Source organism: Colletotrichum truncatum (genome assembly GCF_014235925.2).
Source record: "Colletotrichum truncatum strain CMES1059 chromosome Unknown Contig_0011, whole genome shotgun sequence".
Lineage (NCBI taxonomy): Eukaryota > Fungi > Ascomycota > Sordariomycetes > Glomerellales > Glomerellaceae > Colletotrichum > Colletotrichum truncatum.
Window position 1 is genome coordinate 1,005,829 of NW_027222408.1, and position 12,545 is coordinate 1,018,373.

At 51.4% G+C, this 12,545-nt stretch overlaps 6 protein-coding genes across 6 annotated transcripts; 4 read left to right on the plus strand and 2 right to left on the minus strand.

Annotated features, from left to right (window-relative positions):
* Positions 1-432: 432 nt before the first annotated feature.
* Positions 433-3,158, plus strand: CTRU02_214632 (glycosyl hydrolase family 2; the record flags this gene model as incomplete). The annotated part of the gene is made up of 3 exons (XM_036727822.1): positions 433-563; positions 619-2,012; positions 2,083-3,158. 3 exons carry the CDS (start codon positions 433-435, stop codon positions 3,156-3,158), a joined length of 2,601 nt encoding a protein of 866 aa, XP_036580351.1.
* A 163-nt stretch (positions 3,159-3,321) lies between these two features.
* On the minus strand, positions 3,322-4,510 carry CTRU02_214633 (pi31 proteasome regulator; the record flags this gene model as incomplete). The annotated part of the gene is made up of 2 exons (XM_036727823.1): positions 3,322-4,274; positions 4,327-4,510. The coding sequence occupies 2 exons, from the start codon at positions 4,508-4,510 to the stop codon at positions 3,322-3,324; spliced, it is 1,137 nt and encodes a 378-aa protein (XP_036580352.1).
* Positions 4,511-5,213: 703 nt separating this feature from the next.
* Positions 5,214-6,044, plus strand: CTRU02_214634 (mitotic spindle checkpoint protein; the record flags this gene model as incomplete). The annotated part of the gene is made up of 2 exons (XM_036727824.1): positions 5,214-5,786; positions 5,838-6,044. 2 exons carry the CDS (start codon positions 5,214-5,216, stop codon positions 6,042-6,044), a joined length of 780 nt encoding a protein of 259 aa, XP_036580353.1.
* Positions 6,045-6,924: 880 nt separating this feature from the next.
* On the plus strand, positions 6,925-7,368 carry CTRU02_214635 (enzyme; the record flags this gene model as incomplete). The annotated part of the gene is made up of 1 exon (XM_036727825.1): positions 6,925-7,368. One exon carries the CDS (start codon positions 6,925-6,927, stop codon positions 7,366-7,368), a length of 444 nt encoding a protein of 147 aa, XP_036580354.1.
* A 934-nt stretch (positions 7,369-8,302) lies between these two features.
* Positions 8,303-10,491, plus strand: CTRU02_214636 (major facilitator superfamily transporter; the record flags this gene model as incomplete). The annotated part of the gene is made up of 12 exons (XM_036727826.1): positions 8,303-8,465; positions 8,520-8,593; positions 8,647-8,726; positions 8,787-8,868; positions 8,923-8,976; positions 9,049-9,279; positions 9,333-9,386; positions 9,470-9,629; positions 9,683-9,773; positions 9,827-9,950; positions 9,999-10,090; positions 10,143-10,491. 12 exons carry the CDS (start codon positions 8,303-8,305, stop codon positions 10,489-10,491), a joined length of 1,554 nt encoding a protein of 517 aa, XP_036580355.1.
* A 521-nt stretch (positions 10,492-11,012) lies between these two features.
* Positions 11,013-12,502, minus strand: CTRU02_214637 (uncharacterized protein; the record flags this gene model as incomplete). The annotated part of the gene is made up of 3 exons (XM_036727827.1): positions 11,013-11,667; positions 11,727-11,994; positions 12,061-12,502. 3 exons carry the CDS (start codon positions 12,500-12,502, stop codon positions 11,013-11,015), a joined length of 1,365 nt encoding a protein of 454 aa, XP_036580356.1.
* Between the last annotated feature and the right edge of the window lie 43 nt (positions 12,503-12,545).

The following is a 12,545-nucleotide window of genomic DNA, read 5'->3' on the forward strand; positions in this document are numbered from 1 at the left end:
GGGCTATAAGAGCCCGGCACCAGTGTCATGAGTAGTGGGTCGGTGGCATAAATTACCGTATTAGCCCCAGAACGTCTGTATTCGGAGGCCCAAGGACTTCAAAACCCCGCCTGGCTAATAACCAACTTGGCAAGTTGTAGATTTCCCAAATGCTGATTCGATATGGGCAGTAAGACGCGGGCAGGCATTCCCCGAGCCCGTTGGACTGCCGTGCCAATCGGCCGTCGCAACTCCTCAAAATGTGGGGTTGCCCGAGCCCGGGCCTTGGTCCGGTGATACTCGACGCAGGACGGCATATCGTGACCCTTTGCTGTTATTTACATCCTCCTCCCACGGTGATCTCATTGCCTATCTGTCGAGTCTCACTCCAGGTCCAAGCTGAGTTGAGATTGTAGATATCCTAACTTTGCGATTGAGTTACACTGGGCCAAGATGGCTTTACTCCGGCATGAGATTAACAGCGGCTGGTCTTTCAAGCAGAAGGATGACGAGTCGGAGAATCCGTGGCTTCCTGTCGCCAAAGTGCCCAGCGAAGTTCACGTTGACCTCCTTGCGAACAAAAAGTTAGATTCCCTCACTAAAAACTCCTTTTGGATGAGAACCTGACATGAGACATAGAATCCCTGATCCCTTTCTGGACATGAACGAATTGGCCGTTCAATGGGTCGCTGAGAAGGATTGGGTGTATAGAGCGGAGTTCCCGACGCCCAGCAACTTTGTTACCGACGGCGCGGTGACGGATCTCGTGTTCGAGGGTCTGGACACCTTCGCCACCGTCACCCTCAACGGGACCGAGATCTTGAAGTCTGACAACATGTTCTTGGAGCACCGGATCCACGTCTCTGAGCATCTGAAGAAAGAAGGCGACAATGTCCTGGAGATAGTCTTCGACTCGGCTCTGCTCCGCGGGAGGGAACTCGTGGAGAAGCACTCCCATGAACACCGCTTCATCGCCCGCCAGACCGAGCAGGGACGTATCCCGGTGAGAAAGGCGCAGTACCACTGGGGTTGGGATTGGGGCCCGATTCTCGTTACTGCGGGCGTCTGGAAGCCCGTGTTTCTGGAACAGTACGTCGCGCGTGTGGACGACGTCTGGGTCAAAGGCGAAGTGAGCGCCGACCTCAAGACCGTTTCCGGGCAGGTCATTGCAAAGGCCCAGGGCCTCGCAGGCGCGAAGCTCGCCGTGACTTTCAGCCTAGGCGATACGATTGTGCAGGGAAAACAGCTCACTGTTAACGATGACGGCACGGCGCAGGCTGGTTTCCAGCTGGAGAACCCCGAGTTATGGTACCCATTCAGCTACGGCTCGCAGACGCTCTACACCGTCAAAACTTCCCTTCTCCACGAGGACGGCAGCGTCCTCGACACAGTCAACAAGAAGACCGGTTTCCGCCGCGTGGAGCTGATTCAAGAACCAGACGACCTGGGCAAGTCCTTCTACTTCCGCATCAACAACGTCGACGTATTCGCGGGCGGTTCGTGCTGGATTCCCGGCGACAGCTTCCTGTCCACCATCACACCCCAACGCTACCGTGACTGGGTGCAGCTACTCATCGACTCTAACCAGATTATGCTGCGAATGTGGGGCGGCGGCGTGTACGAGGCGACGCCGTTCCTGGAGGCCTGCGACGAGCTCGGCGTGCTGGTCTGGCACGACTTCTGCTTCGCGTGCGGGAGTTACCCGACGTACCCGTCCTTCCTGGCGACTGTCGAGGAGGAAGCGAGGCAAAACCTGAAGCGGTTGAGGGGCCACCCGTCGATTGTCATCTGGGCCGGCAACAACGAGGACTACCAGGTCCAGGAGCGGTATAAGCTCGACTACAACTACGACGAGGATAAAGACCCCGAGTCGTGGCTGAAGTCTAGTTTTCCGGCTCGCTATCTTTACGAGTACCTGCTTCCCAAGATTGTGGAAGAGGAGAGCCCGCATACCGTCTACCACCCCAGTAGCCCATGGGGAGACGGCAAACCCACGGCGGACCCGACCGTCGGAGACATTCATCAGTGGAACAGTAAGTTCTACCCACTACCCACCAAACCCCCCTGTCATATGTCTCATCTCGTGATCTAACAAGAAACCAGTCTGGCACGGCGCAATGAACAAGTACCAAGACGCACATCTCCTGACAGGCCGGTTCATCAGCGAGTTCGGACAAGAAGGCTATCCGCACCTCTCCACGACAAAAGCCATGATCACGTCCCCCGCGCAGCGCCGGCCGGGTAGTATGGCAATGGACTTCCGGAACAAGGCGTACGACCACGAGAGGCGCATGATGACGTACATTGTCGAGAACTTCTCCGTCAAGTACGACCTGGAGTGGTTCACGTACCTCACGCAGCTGATGCAGGCGGAGACCATGGCGTTCGCGTACAAGACCTGGAGGCGCGACTGGGGGCGTCCCGGGAGACGCGGCTGCGGCGGCGTGCTGGTGTGGCAGTTGAACGATTGCTGGCCGACTGTTTCGTGGGCCGTGGCGGATTACTGGCTTGTCCCGAAGCCGTCGTTGTACGCTATTGGGAGGGCGTTGAGTGTGTTTGATGTTGGTGTGTGGAGGAGGGTCGATGAATGGTCCAAGTGTCATGCCGACCCGACGTTAGGGGCGCGCGGGACGGAGTTTGAGGTCTGGGTTGCCAGTTCAAAGACGGAGCAGGTTGACGCGGAGGTTGTGGTGCGGTTTGTTTCGATTGACACCGGCAAGGAAGTGAGGGAGAGGATAGAGAGGAAGATTGTGATTGCTGCCAACGCGACGACGGAGGTGGTTGAGAAGACGAAGGTCAAGGCGTTGAAGAGCGAGTTCGAGGACGAGACGTTACCTTTCTCTCCCGAGGACGATATCCCGTTCGTCATCCACGCGACGCTTTCTGTGGGCGGGGAGATTGTTTCCGAGCACTCTTCGTGGCCGCAGCCGTTGAAGTATATCGAGTTTTCGGACAGGAAGGTTAAGGTTGTGGCTGATGGAAATAGACTGGTTGTGAGCGCGGAGAGGCCGGTGAAGGGCTTCATTATTCAAGAGGAGCGGGGCGTCAAGCTTAGCGATAACGGGTTTGATCTTGTCCCTGGCGTGGAGAAGGTTGTCGAGGTCAAGGGGGCAGAGGCTGCAAACTTGAGGTGGACATACCTCGGAGCGCCCGAATCATCAATAGGTATTTCTGCGTAGAGGAAGGAGCTGCAGGATATTATTAGACACGAGTAGAATACAATTGCAAATAAAATGGCTGTGTCATCTTTTCTTTGGAATCCATTCTGGTCATTTCTCATTACGGCATAATATTATAACTACTTGAACATTTTCCTCATTCTGTGGTTTCCTACGTCGACGATCAGATAATGTCGCCGCCGAAACCTCCGCCAAAGCCGCCACCAAATCCACCGCCTCCTCCAAAGGGACCTCCTCTTCCGCCTCCATGCCTAGGCAGACCACCAGGACCGACCGGATCCCATCTGGCTCCGGGCGGCGCTTGAGGGTCAAACCCACCACCTTGTCCTCCCTGCCCTCCAAAGAGGGGATCATCGAACGTGGGATGCATTCCACCGCCTCCTCCAGGGCGAGGCAGACCACCGCCGATGAATGATGGTCTCAGGGGATCATGTGGTCCAAGGCCAGGTGGGTTCAGATCATCGTGGCCGATGTTGTAAGGCGATCGACCCGGAACCCCCAAAGGCCGCAGCGGCGTATTGATTTCATGTTCATCCTCAAATCCAGGAGGGGGAAAGTCTCCCACAGGAATCGGTCGTCTGGGACCCTCAGCCAGGGGATCGTGGATAGGGAACGGGTGGCCAGGCTGCGGTCTTTGACCAGGGAAAGGCCGTCCGGGCTCACGTCCGGCCTGCGCGCGACCCTCTTGCTGCGCATTCTCCGTCGCATCGCGGTCATCAGGTGACTCTTCGTATCCCTCCACCTGTAGTTTCGGAATGAGCTTCTGCACAACCTTGGTCTTGAACTGCTCGATAAAATCGGCAATCGCAGACTCGGAGACGAATGCATCTCTGAGCTTTTCCACAAGGTCACTTCGGTCCTCAGCGCCGTCGTCTTTAAGCGTGATGCGGAGCGGTAACTTGGATGTGTTGACAATGTCCTTTGTCGTCACTTCAAACCTATGTATAACATCGTGGCCAACAGCCAGCCCGCTGATTTCAACCTTGCTGCCTACACGGCTGATCCGGATGATGGATGTCATGGAAGACTGCTTGTGGGCGTAGACGAAGCGGATGGCGCCGAAGCCGGCATTCCATGAGGGAGGAAGTCGTGGGGCAAGGGCCTGAACTTCTTCTTCTGCGGAGGGGTTAGTATTAGCACAAAGACGCGGGAGGGGCCTAGGACATACCTATTCTCTTTTCCTCATCGAAACCGAGGAGACGAAACTTGAGAGCAGTCATGCAGGCATGAGCGAGAAGGGAGGGCAGCTCGTAGCTGCTGCTTATATCGGAAGTTGTATCGTCTTTGGGATGTGTCGGCAGGGCGTCTGCCATCAGATGCAGTACTGACTGCGGGGTTAGGGGATTCGCCATTGTTGCTTGTGTTACAGAAAGTGTGTTGAATGATGCGGATGCTCGAGGGAAAACTCTGAATTATTGCAAGAAAGACCCGTTGGATTTATATAAGTGTGGTTGAGGCTGAGCGTTTCGGGCTGCGAGAGGCCTCTGTCCGTTTAGGTTGGGACTTTTGGAAGATTAGAGATGGGGAGCTTAGCTCTGGATCGGGGTGACGGCAGGTGGCGTCAGACTGGTGCCTTCAGCCCTATATGCGGGGCGACCCCTCATTCCACATCCAATAGGCATTGGTCTTTTGGGCCTCGTTATCATCATATCTCTGCGAATCCCTACGTGCATATTCTTCACCTCTCGCTTCATGATGTCAACCTTGATATAGTAAATTGTGGGATGCAGCTAGCCTTTGATTATTTATTCTAATAAGAGAGGGCAGCAACTTTCAAAAAGCTACGTAATTTGCAGTATCATTCCATGAGGGTTTACATTGGCTTCTTGACGCCGTCCGCCTCACTATTGCGCTATGTAATTAGACGTTTTCAAGAATATTCTTCGTCACGTGAACCGGCGTTAACTTCGTATCACTGTGTCGTCGCGTCTTCTGTTTTTTTGACTTCGCTAGGCGCCCGTCGGGTAAGTCGTCTTCAGCGGTGCATCCCGTATTACCAAGGGAATTTTCAACAAAAACACGCATTCTGGAGTTTTCAGTCTTCTTGGAGGCATCATGTCTTCCAGCTCTAAGCCCCCAGATTCGGTCCCAGTCTCAGTTTCCCGCCCGCAGGCCAACAAGCTGCTGACATCATTCACGGAGTTTCTGACCCTCACTGTTCACACGATTCTATATCACAGAGGACTTTACCCACAACAGACATTTCTTATGACCAAGGCCCACAATCTTCCTGTGCCGCAATCTCGTCACCCTGCTTTGTGCGAATGGATTAACTCGGCCCTGGCGGCAATCCAAGACCAACTTGCTCTCGGCTCTGTCGCAAAGGTCTGCATTGTCATTCATTCTCCAGGGACCATGGCAGTGGTCGAAAGATGGATTTTCGACGTGACTAACTTTCCGGGCTGGGTAACTGGCAAGGGCAAGGACAGGCTGGTGGCGGGCCAGAGGTTCCAACGACGAGAGGATGACGATGATGACGGGTCGGTTAACTGGGTGGACGTGAATGAGGCTTATCGGGGCGCCTTGAGACGCATTGCCTACGCAGGGGAGATGAAAGGGCATTTGCCTGAGGGCTGCACCTTTACAATGGCTGTTGAGTTGCGTGATGAGGCGCCAGCACCGATAGGGGTACGCATCTTCCGCTTTGCTGTCATCACTAACGGCTGACTTTTTCTGCAGCATCCTCAACCTTGGATACCTTCTGAACCATCACTTCAGCCTGCTTCCAGCTCAAATCCTATACCGGGCGCAAACATTGGCGGAGCCTCTACAACGCCGCTTCGGTCAGTGGAAGCTGGGCCACTCTTCTTTGAGTGTTGGGTGGAGGAAGGCAAAGACGATTTGTCACAGTCACCACCTGCTACCCAAGACTCTTATTATTCATGATACCCCTTACTTTGAGAGTTCTTCTTTTCTGCCATGTATCTACCCGAGGGCGCCGTAACAGTTCAATGCCAAAAAAAAAAATAAAAAAAAAAATAGCGCGGAACGAAGCCGTGGCTAGGTTGTGAGGCACGCCTAGAGCCTCAACAGAACAAGAATGCCAATATCTACATGCGTTGTGATACGGTATTTCCGTTCAAAGTGGTAAATTGCGCTGAAATGCTCTCATTTAAAGACTTGAAGGCACCTTTGTAAATATCGGTAATCTATTGTCTCGGCAGGCTACGTAAGGTACACTGATGTACCGACTTTGTCGAACGGCTGCAAAGATACCCGGGAGGGCCACTTGAGAGGAACGCCCTCGGAGACGAAATTCAAGAAAGCCGAGACACTTGTTTGAAAACCCAGTTACATTTCGGTTTACTTATCAGCGACCCGTGCGCTACATTCGTCAGAGAATTAAATGCCGAGCCCAGGTTTCCCTAATAGTCTCGCAGGCTTTTGTCCAATGGAAAGTAATTTTCAAGTTTACCGACTGTAACTCTATAAACTTTCAAGTGTTGTTGATCTTGTTGATCGCCCAAGGTTACGAATGGATTGATTAGTAATTTTTCTCCTTAAGCATAAAAGTGAGACTTTATGATTATTCTACAGACTCCGACGGTTCGCGGAATCGAAATATCGCGGAATATTTTAGGTTTGACACACGCGAGTTCGAAATAACAATTACTGATCATAACGCTACGCGCCTATAGCTCCAAGATACGAGAGCCTCTGATCAGTAACTGAAATATAAATGCCACAGTATTGTCTGCTCAAAGCAGATTGAGGACAATTAAGAAACGACACAGCGATTGTCACTGTTCTTTCTAAAAGTCTCATCATGCCAGTCTGGATATTTACACACAGTAAGGATGCCTTCACTCCCGACGAGAAGGCAAGTCTAGCCTCAGAAGTCACCCAAATCTACACTAGACTTGGGCTCCCTGCGTTCTACGTCAACGTGCAGTTCATCGAAATGCCCGTTCACGATTTTTACATAGCAGGCGTCCGCCGCTCCAAGTTCACCCTAATTACCATCTACCATGTCGCGCGACGTTTTGAAAACGAATCTGTCAAAGTGCGCTTCCTGGGGAAGGTGGACTCGATTCTGAACCCAAAGCTCGGGGCGAAAGGGATGGACTGGGAATACTTCATCCAGGAGTCGCCGCGAGAGTTTTGGAAGATAAACGGTATCATTCCGCCGCCGACGGGGTCTGATATGGAAAAGGTTTGGTTTCGGGAGAATAAGCCCGTTGTGGCGGGGAAGATCAAGGCACTTCTCTGAATTTATCGTCTTGGTGCCAACGGTTGCTGAACTCTACTTACTGAAGTCGCTCCTCAAATCAGAAGAATGAGTTCATCTGCAGAACATCCCCTTGTGCTCGTGATAGTGGTCGACAGCTTTCATTCACCATCCACGGTTAGCCACCGAGAAACGTGATCCAAGGTGAAAGTTAGGTGAACTTATCAATGAAGCCAGCCATAGGTTATTGTTCTGGGTAAATACCTAGCGAGTGTGGCCGTTGGACAAGAGATCCAAGACAGCGACACAACCCAAAACTATTTCTAGTTTATGTAAAGGAATGCTAAACGACACGCAGGTGGCCCTCATCCATCAGCATTTAATACCCAAAAGTCTAGAAGAAGGCAACTGTCGGGAAGCGCCCGACACTGAGAGTCAGATATTTCCATGATACCGACCCCCCCGCGGCTGAGTGTGGGGGAGTTTACGTTCAAGATGGGTGGATTGCGTCTTCTCCCTAGTCAATGTCGCAACATCCACACCAAAGACCCGCGCCGGTTCCGCGGCAGCCTGGGCCCGGGCTCGCAGCAGCAAAAGCGGGCAGGTTCCGATGCACGGAAATCCGGCACGCGAACTGGCGAGCATATGAGAGGGCAGAAACCAACATCGATATGCAGGGTATTCGGGAGCCCAGTTTCTCTGCGGCTGGCAGGATGCTCCACTTACACCAGCTATCACGCCAAGCACGTCTTCGTCTTGCAGGTTGATATCATAATTTAGGATTTCGGGCGGCTGCCGCTGGCAAGGGTCGGTTTTCTACGTACATAGTAGCTGATGGAGATGATAAATATCACCACGCCGATGGTCTGCCCTTGTCGATCATCTCACGGTGCCACGTGTAGTAAAGCTGCCCTAGTTCATTGATCTCGACTTCCTTTGTTGGTATCCCTAAGCTGGTGGATATTGCAGGTCGAAAATGGGCGTGCCAGAGAGCAGTGACATTCAGGCCACGGCCAATGGACCCGTCAGCAGGGCTAGGAGCATCGACGACAAGTACTCCGGATCCGACGGTGACGTTACACCGGTCGAGAGCCAGTCAAAAGATGACATTGACCCGAAAGAAGAGCGTGCCTTCTTGTGTAAGTGAACTGGCGTTGACTTGTATACTATCCAAAGCTAACTAGTCAATGCAGGGCGGCTCGACTTGTTCTTTCTCACAATTGGCTTCCTCGGTTACATGTTCAAGTACATTGACCAAACAAACATTGTATGCTTTCAGTCTCTATTCAAGAGACAATTTGCTTACTTTAAGGCGTGCAGAACAATGCATATGTTTCTGGTATGAAGGAAGACCTGAGCTTGTATGGGAATGAGCTCAATTACTTCACCACATTTTTCAAGTGAGTTGTAAACCTCGCATTGTGTTTTTCATATCTTAAGTGGAGGCTAATGAAACTTAGCATCGGATACATGATCATGTTGTATCCATCTTGCATTGTTATATCCCACTTTGGCCCTTCGAAATGGTTGCCCGCTTGCGAGGTAGGTTTGAGTCCAAGAGATGAAGTTGAATAGACTTTGACTGACATATTACAGCTTATATGGGGCGTTCTCACATGTTGTTTGTCAGTTGTGACAAACCACAAGCAGGTAACTCAATCTAAACTCCCATAGACTTGCGGTGGCTTCTTAAATTTGGCTCTGCTGTTAACGCTGCTACAGGTCTATGGCCTTCGGTTCCTTATCGGACTGTTTGAAGGCACGGCATGGCCTGGCTACTTCACATTGATCAGCCAATGGTACATGCCGCACGAGGTGGCGCTGCGCATGAGTCTTTACAACATTGCGCAGCCTGCTGGAGCCATGTTGTCTGGCGCGATGCAGGGAGCACTCTCGACCAATTTCGAGGGCGTCGCTGGCAGGTCAGGTTGGCGCTGGGCTTTCATCATCAACGTAAGTCAGCTACAAGTTACATGCACCAGTTCTCGAAGCTAAATACAAAACAGGGTGCATGCACTATTGTTGTCGCAATTGCTGCATTCTTTATTCTTCCTGGATATGTAAGTCTCCTTTTTTTTTTTTTTTTTTTTTTTTTGGATCGTTGAGCTGGTTCATATCAGTTTTCTAACTTGGTGGCTATTAGCCTGAACGCCCAAACCCCTTGTCAAAGTTCTACATGAAGCCTCGACACATTGAGATTGCCCTTGCGCGTGGCCGCAGGGTTGGCCGTAAGCCTCAGATTGGTATCACGGTCAAGTCTTTCCTGCGGTGTTTTAGCTTCTGGCAGTTATGGGCCATTGCCAGTACGTATGACCGCCTTGCTGTTCTCTTCACGCTTACTGAGATATGACAATAGTTGCGTGGCCCATTGGCGGTAACTTTACGCCGGCCAGTTACTTCAACTTGTGGCTGAAATCTCTGAAGAATCCTGACGGAACTGTCAAATAGTATGTTCAACTACCAATAATTTAGCGGGTTAATTCAAGCTGACAGATGAAAGCTCCGTGGCTATGCTCAACTACCTACCGATTGCGGGCCAAGGCCTCCAGCTCGTTGCAGAGCTTTTGTTCAGTGGCTTCAGCGGCTACTTTGGGGTTCACCTGCCGTTTCTCTTGCTTCACTCGGTAAGTTTTCCAGCACTGCTCCTCGTACCACTGGCTAACAACCTGTAGGCAATCAACATTACCTCGCAGATTATTCTGATCGTCCGTCCCAAGAACGAATCGGCGTACATGGCGGGATGGTACATGAACTACATGGGAGCGTGAGTCAACCAACACAAAAAAAGAATTTGTCCGTGTCTAACCTCCTCTCAGTGTTTCAACGATGCTTCTATGCTCCTGGGGCTCTGCACATCTTCAACACGAACCAGAAGTACGGACAGTGCTCTTCGCCAGCGGCACCGTCATCGCGTACATCATGAGCGCCTTCATTCCCATTGCTGCCTTCCCTGCGTCCGAGGCGCCGAACTGGCGGATCGGGTCCAAGCTCTACTTGGCTTTCGCGATCGTGGCTACGTTCATATTCATCGGAATCCACTTTGCGTTCAAGTGGGATGAAAAGAAGAAGGCCAAGGCAGCGATCAAAGACAATGTGTCGGGTGAGCCAGATAATGCGGACGCCGGGGTTAAGGCGGAAGAAAATTCGGATGAGAAACGCGGTTAACTTATTTGATGCGATTTCACATGAATTTCACTTTCAGTGCCTTATTACTTGAATGAGCATAGGTCTCCAGTTGCACAGGGATAATTGGACATGACGAAGCCTACCTACTCTATCCAAACCCTGGCAATGTGTTCTTTCACTTTGTGAGTGATTCAAGTCCCAATACTGCGTCTTTTCATCCACATGGTTTATTCTGGGTGTTGAATTCACTTGTGAATGAGATAGAATATTATTTGGACAGTGTTAGGATGATGTGTGCTCTATTTTCAAACAAGAAGAATCGTGCCTTGGTCCTTCGTGATATCGAGTGGCCAATGAGTTTACCGATGTTGCTGTTCCCAATCACAAACGATTAAACATCAACATCAAAGCATAAAAGGGAAGAGGACTGCAGAATTCTTCTTCTTCTCGCCTATCTCTCTGGTCTATCTAGCTGACTGAACAAGTTGCCAGGTTGTGGGCTAGCAGACACCACCAGTTCATAATCATCAAAATTATCATGTGTGGCTGAAGCCTGAGACTTAGCTGCCATCACGACATTGATCGACGGTTTTTCCACCGGCATCCATGATGGCTTGTCCGACGCAGCCGCCATTCATGCCCTTGGGCATCTCCGCTCTGATCAGCCAGACAGCGCCGCGCAACTTGGCATCATCACCGGGGTATCCGCTATCATACCAACTGAATTTGGCGTTCTTGATATCGCCACCAGCGCAGTCTGCAATCTTTTTCATGAGACCCTCGCCATTGTGACCGCCGATCTGGTCGTCGGAGAAGCCAGAGCCGTGCATGAAAAGCGTCTTGTATTTGCCGTTCTCTTTACCCAAATCATAGAAGTAGCAGTCGTTCCAGATCCAAGAGTCGTGAAGGCTGCGGACGGTCAGGTGGTCGAGGGCGACACCCTTCTTCTTGTAGATATCAGACTGGTACTCCATGGGCATCGGCGTACGGGTCTTGCAGTCGGTGTAGACAAAGATAAAAACGCCATCAGGAACACGCTTGCCTTGTTTGTTGTCAATCTCCCATAGTTCGTTCGTGCAGTAGCTGTGATGGTTCAGAGCCCAGTGGCCGCCATCCACAATCGGACCACCCCATACATTGCAGTACTGAGTCACTCCACCCTCATCATCGGACGGATACGACCTAAGGCCTGGGACAGCTTCCGAGAGAATGCCACTGTATGAGAAAGTCAAAAACCAAGACGCTTGACGAGTAAATAACGGATAGAATCTTACCAGACCATCTTCTTGACAGCGACGAAGGTGAAGTAACCGCATGCCAAAGTCTCGTTCAGCTCGACGCTGTAGCTTCGACCGTACGAGTGACTTTGTTTCTGGGAGTAACTGCCAGAAACGCCGGCCTTGAGTGCTTTACCAATTTTCGCACCCATACTGACTCCCCAACCAACTGCGGTCGAGTCATGCTCGGATATGGAACATTTGACAGGATAATGACAGTCGGAATGGGGGAAGGGTCTCTCCTCAGCCCATTCGAATTGGGTGCCTGCTTTTGTGTTAATTTAATCTGGACGAAGTAGAGAAGAAGATGCTGATGAGTATTCCAACTTACGCGTTTGGCAGAAAGTAGCACATTCCAGCTCCTTGTTAACCACATCCCATTTCTCACAAGTGAAAGCAGCGCGTCCCGACATGCTCATGTAGTGGAACTTAGGAGGACAGTCGGCGCCGTAGAAGGACTTGTAGAGACGGGGAGCACGGGTACGATCCTCACAAGGGTTGTACTTGGGGTCCTCTTTATCATCGCCGAGAGGTCCGATACCAGCTTTGTTGCTAGAAAAGAGGGAAAAATGTTCCTCAGGACGAAGCGACCAAAGGGGAGGATTTTTCTCATCCCAGTCGATCTCAGTGATGTCGGTCGACTCGATGCGATTGGTAAGGTTCAAGTCGACACCGGCAACAAAACCCAGGAGGAAGGCCATGATGAACAAGAGAATATTCATCGTGACTCCTTTGCCCTTGGGCGAAGCGCCAACGAACGCAATGGCCACCATTGTGTGAGCGATGGTTAGAAAAAGCAGAGAACTTCGTAGAAGC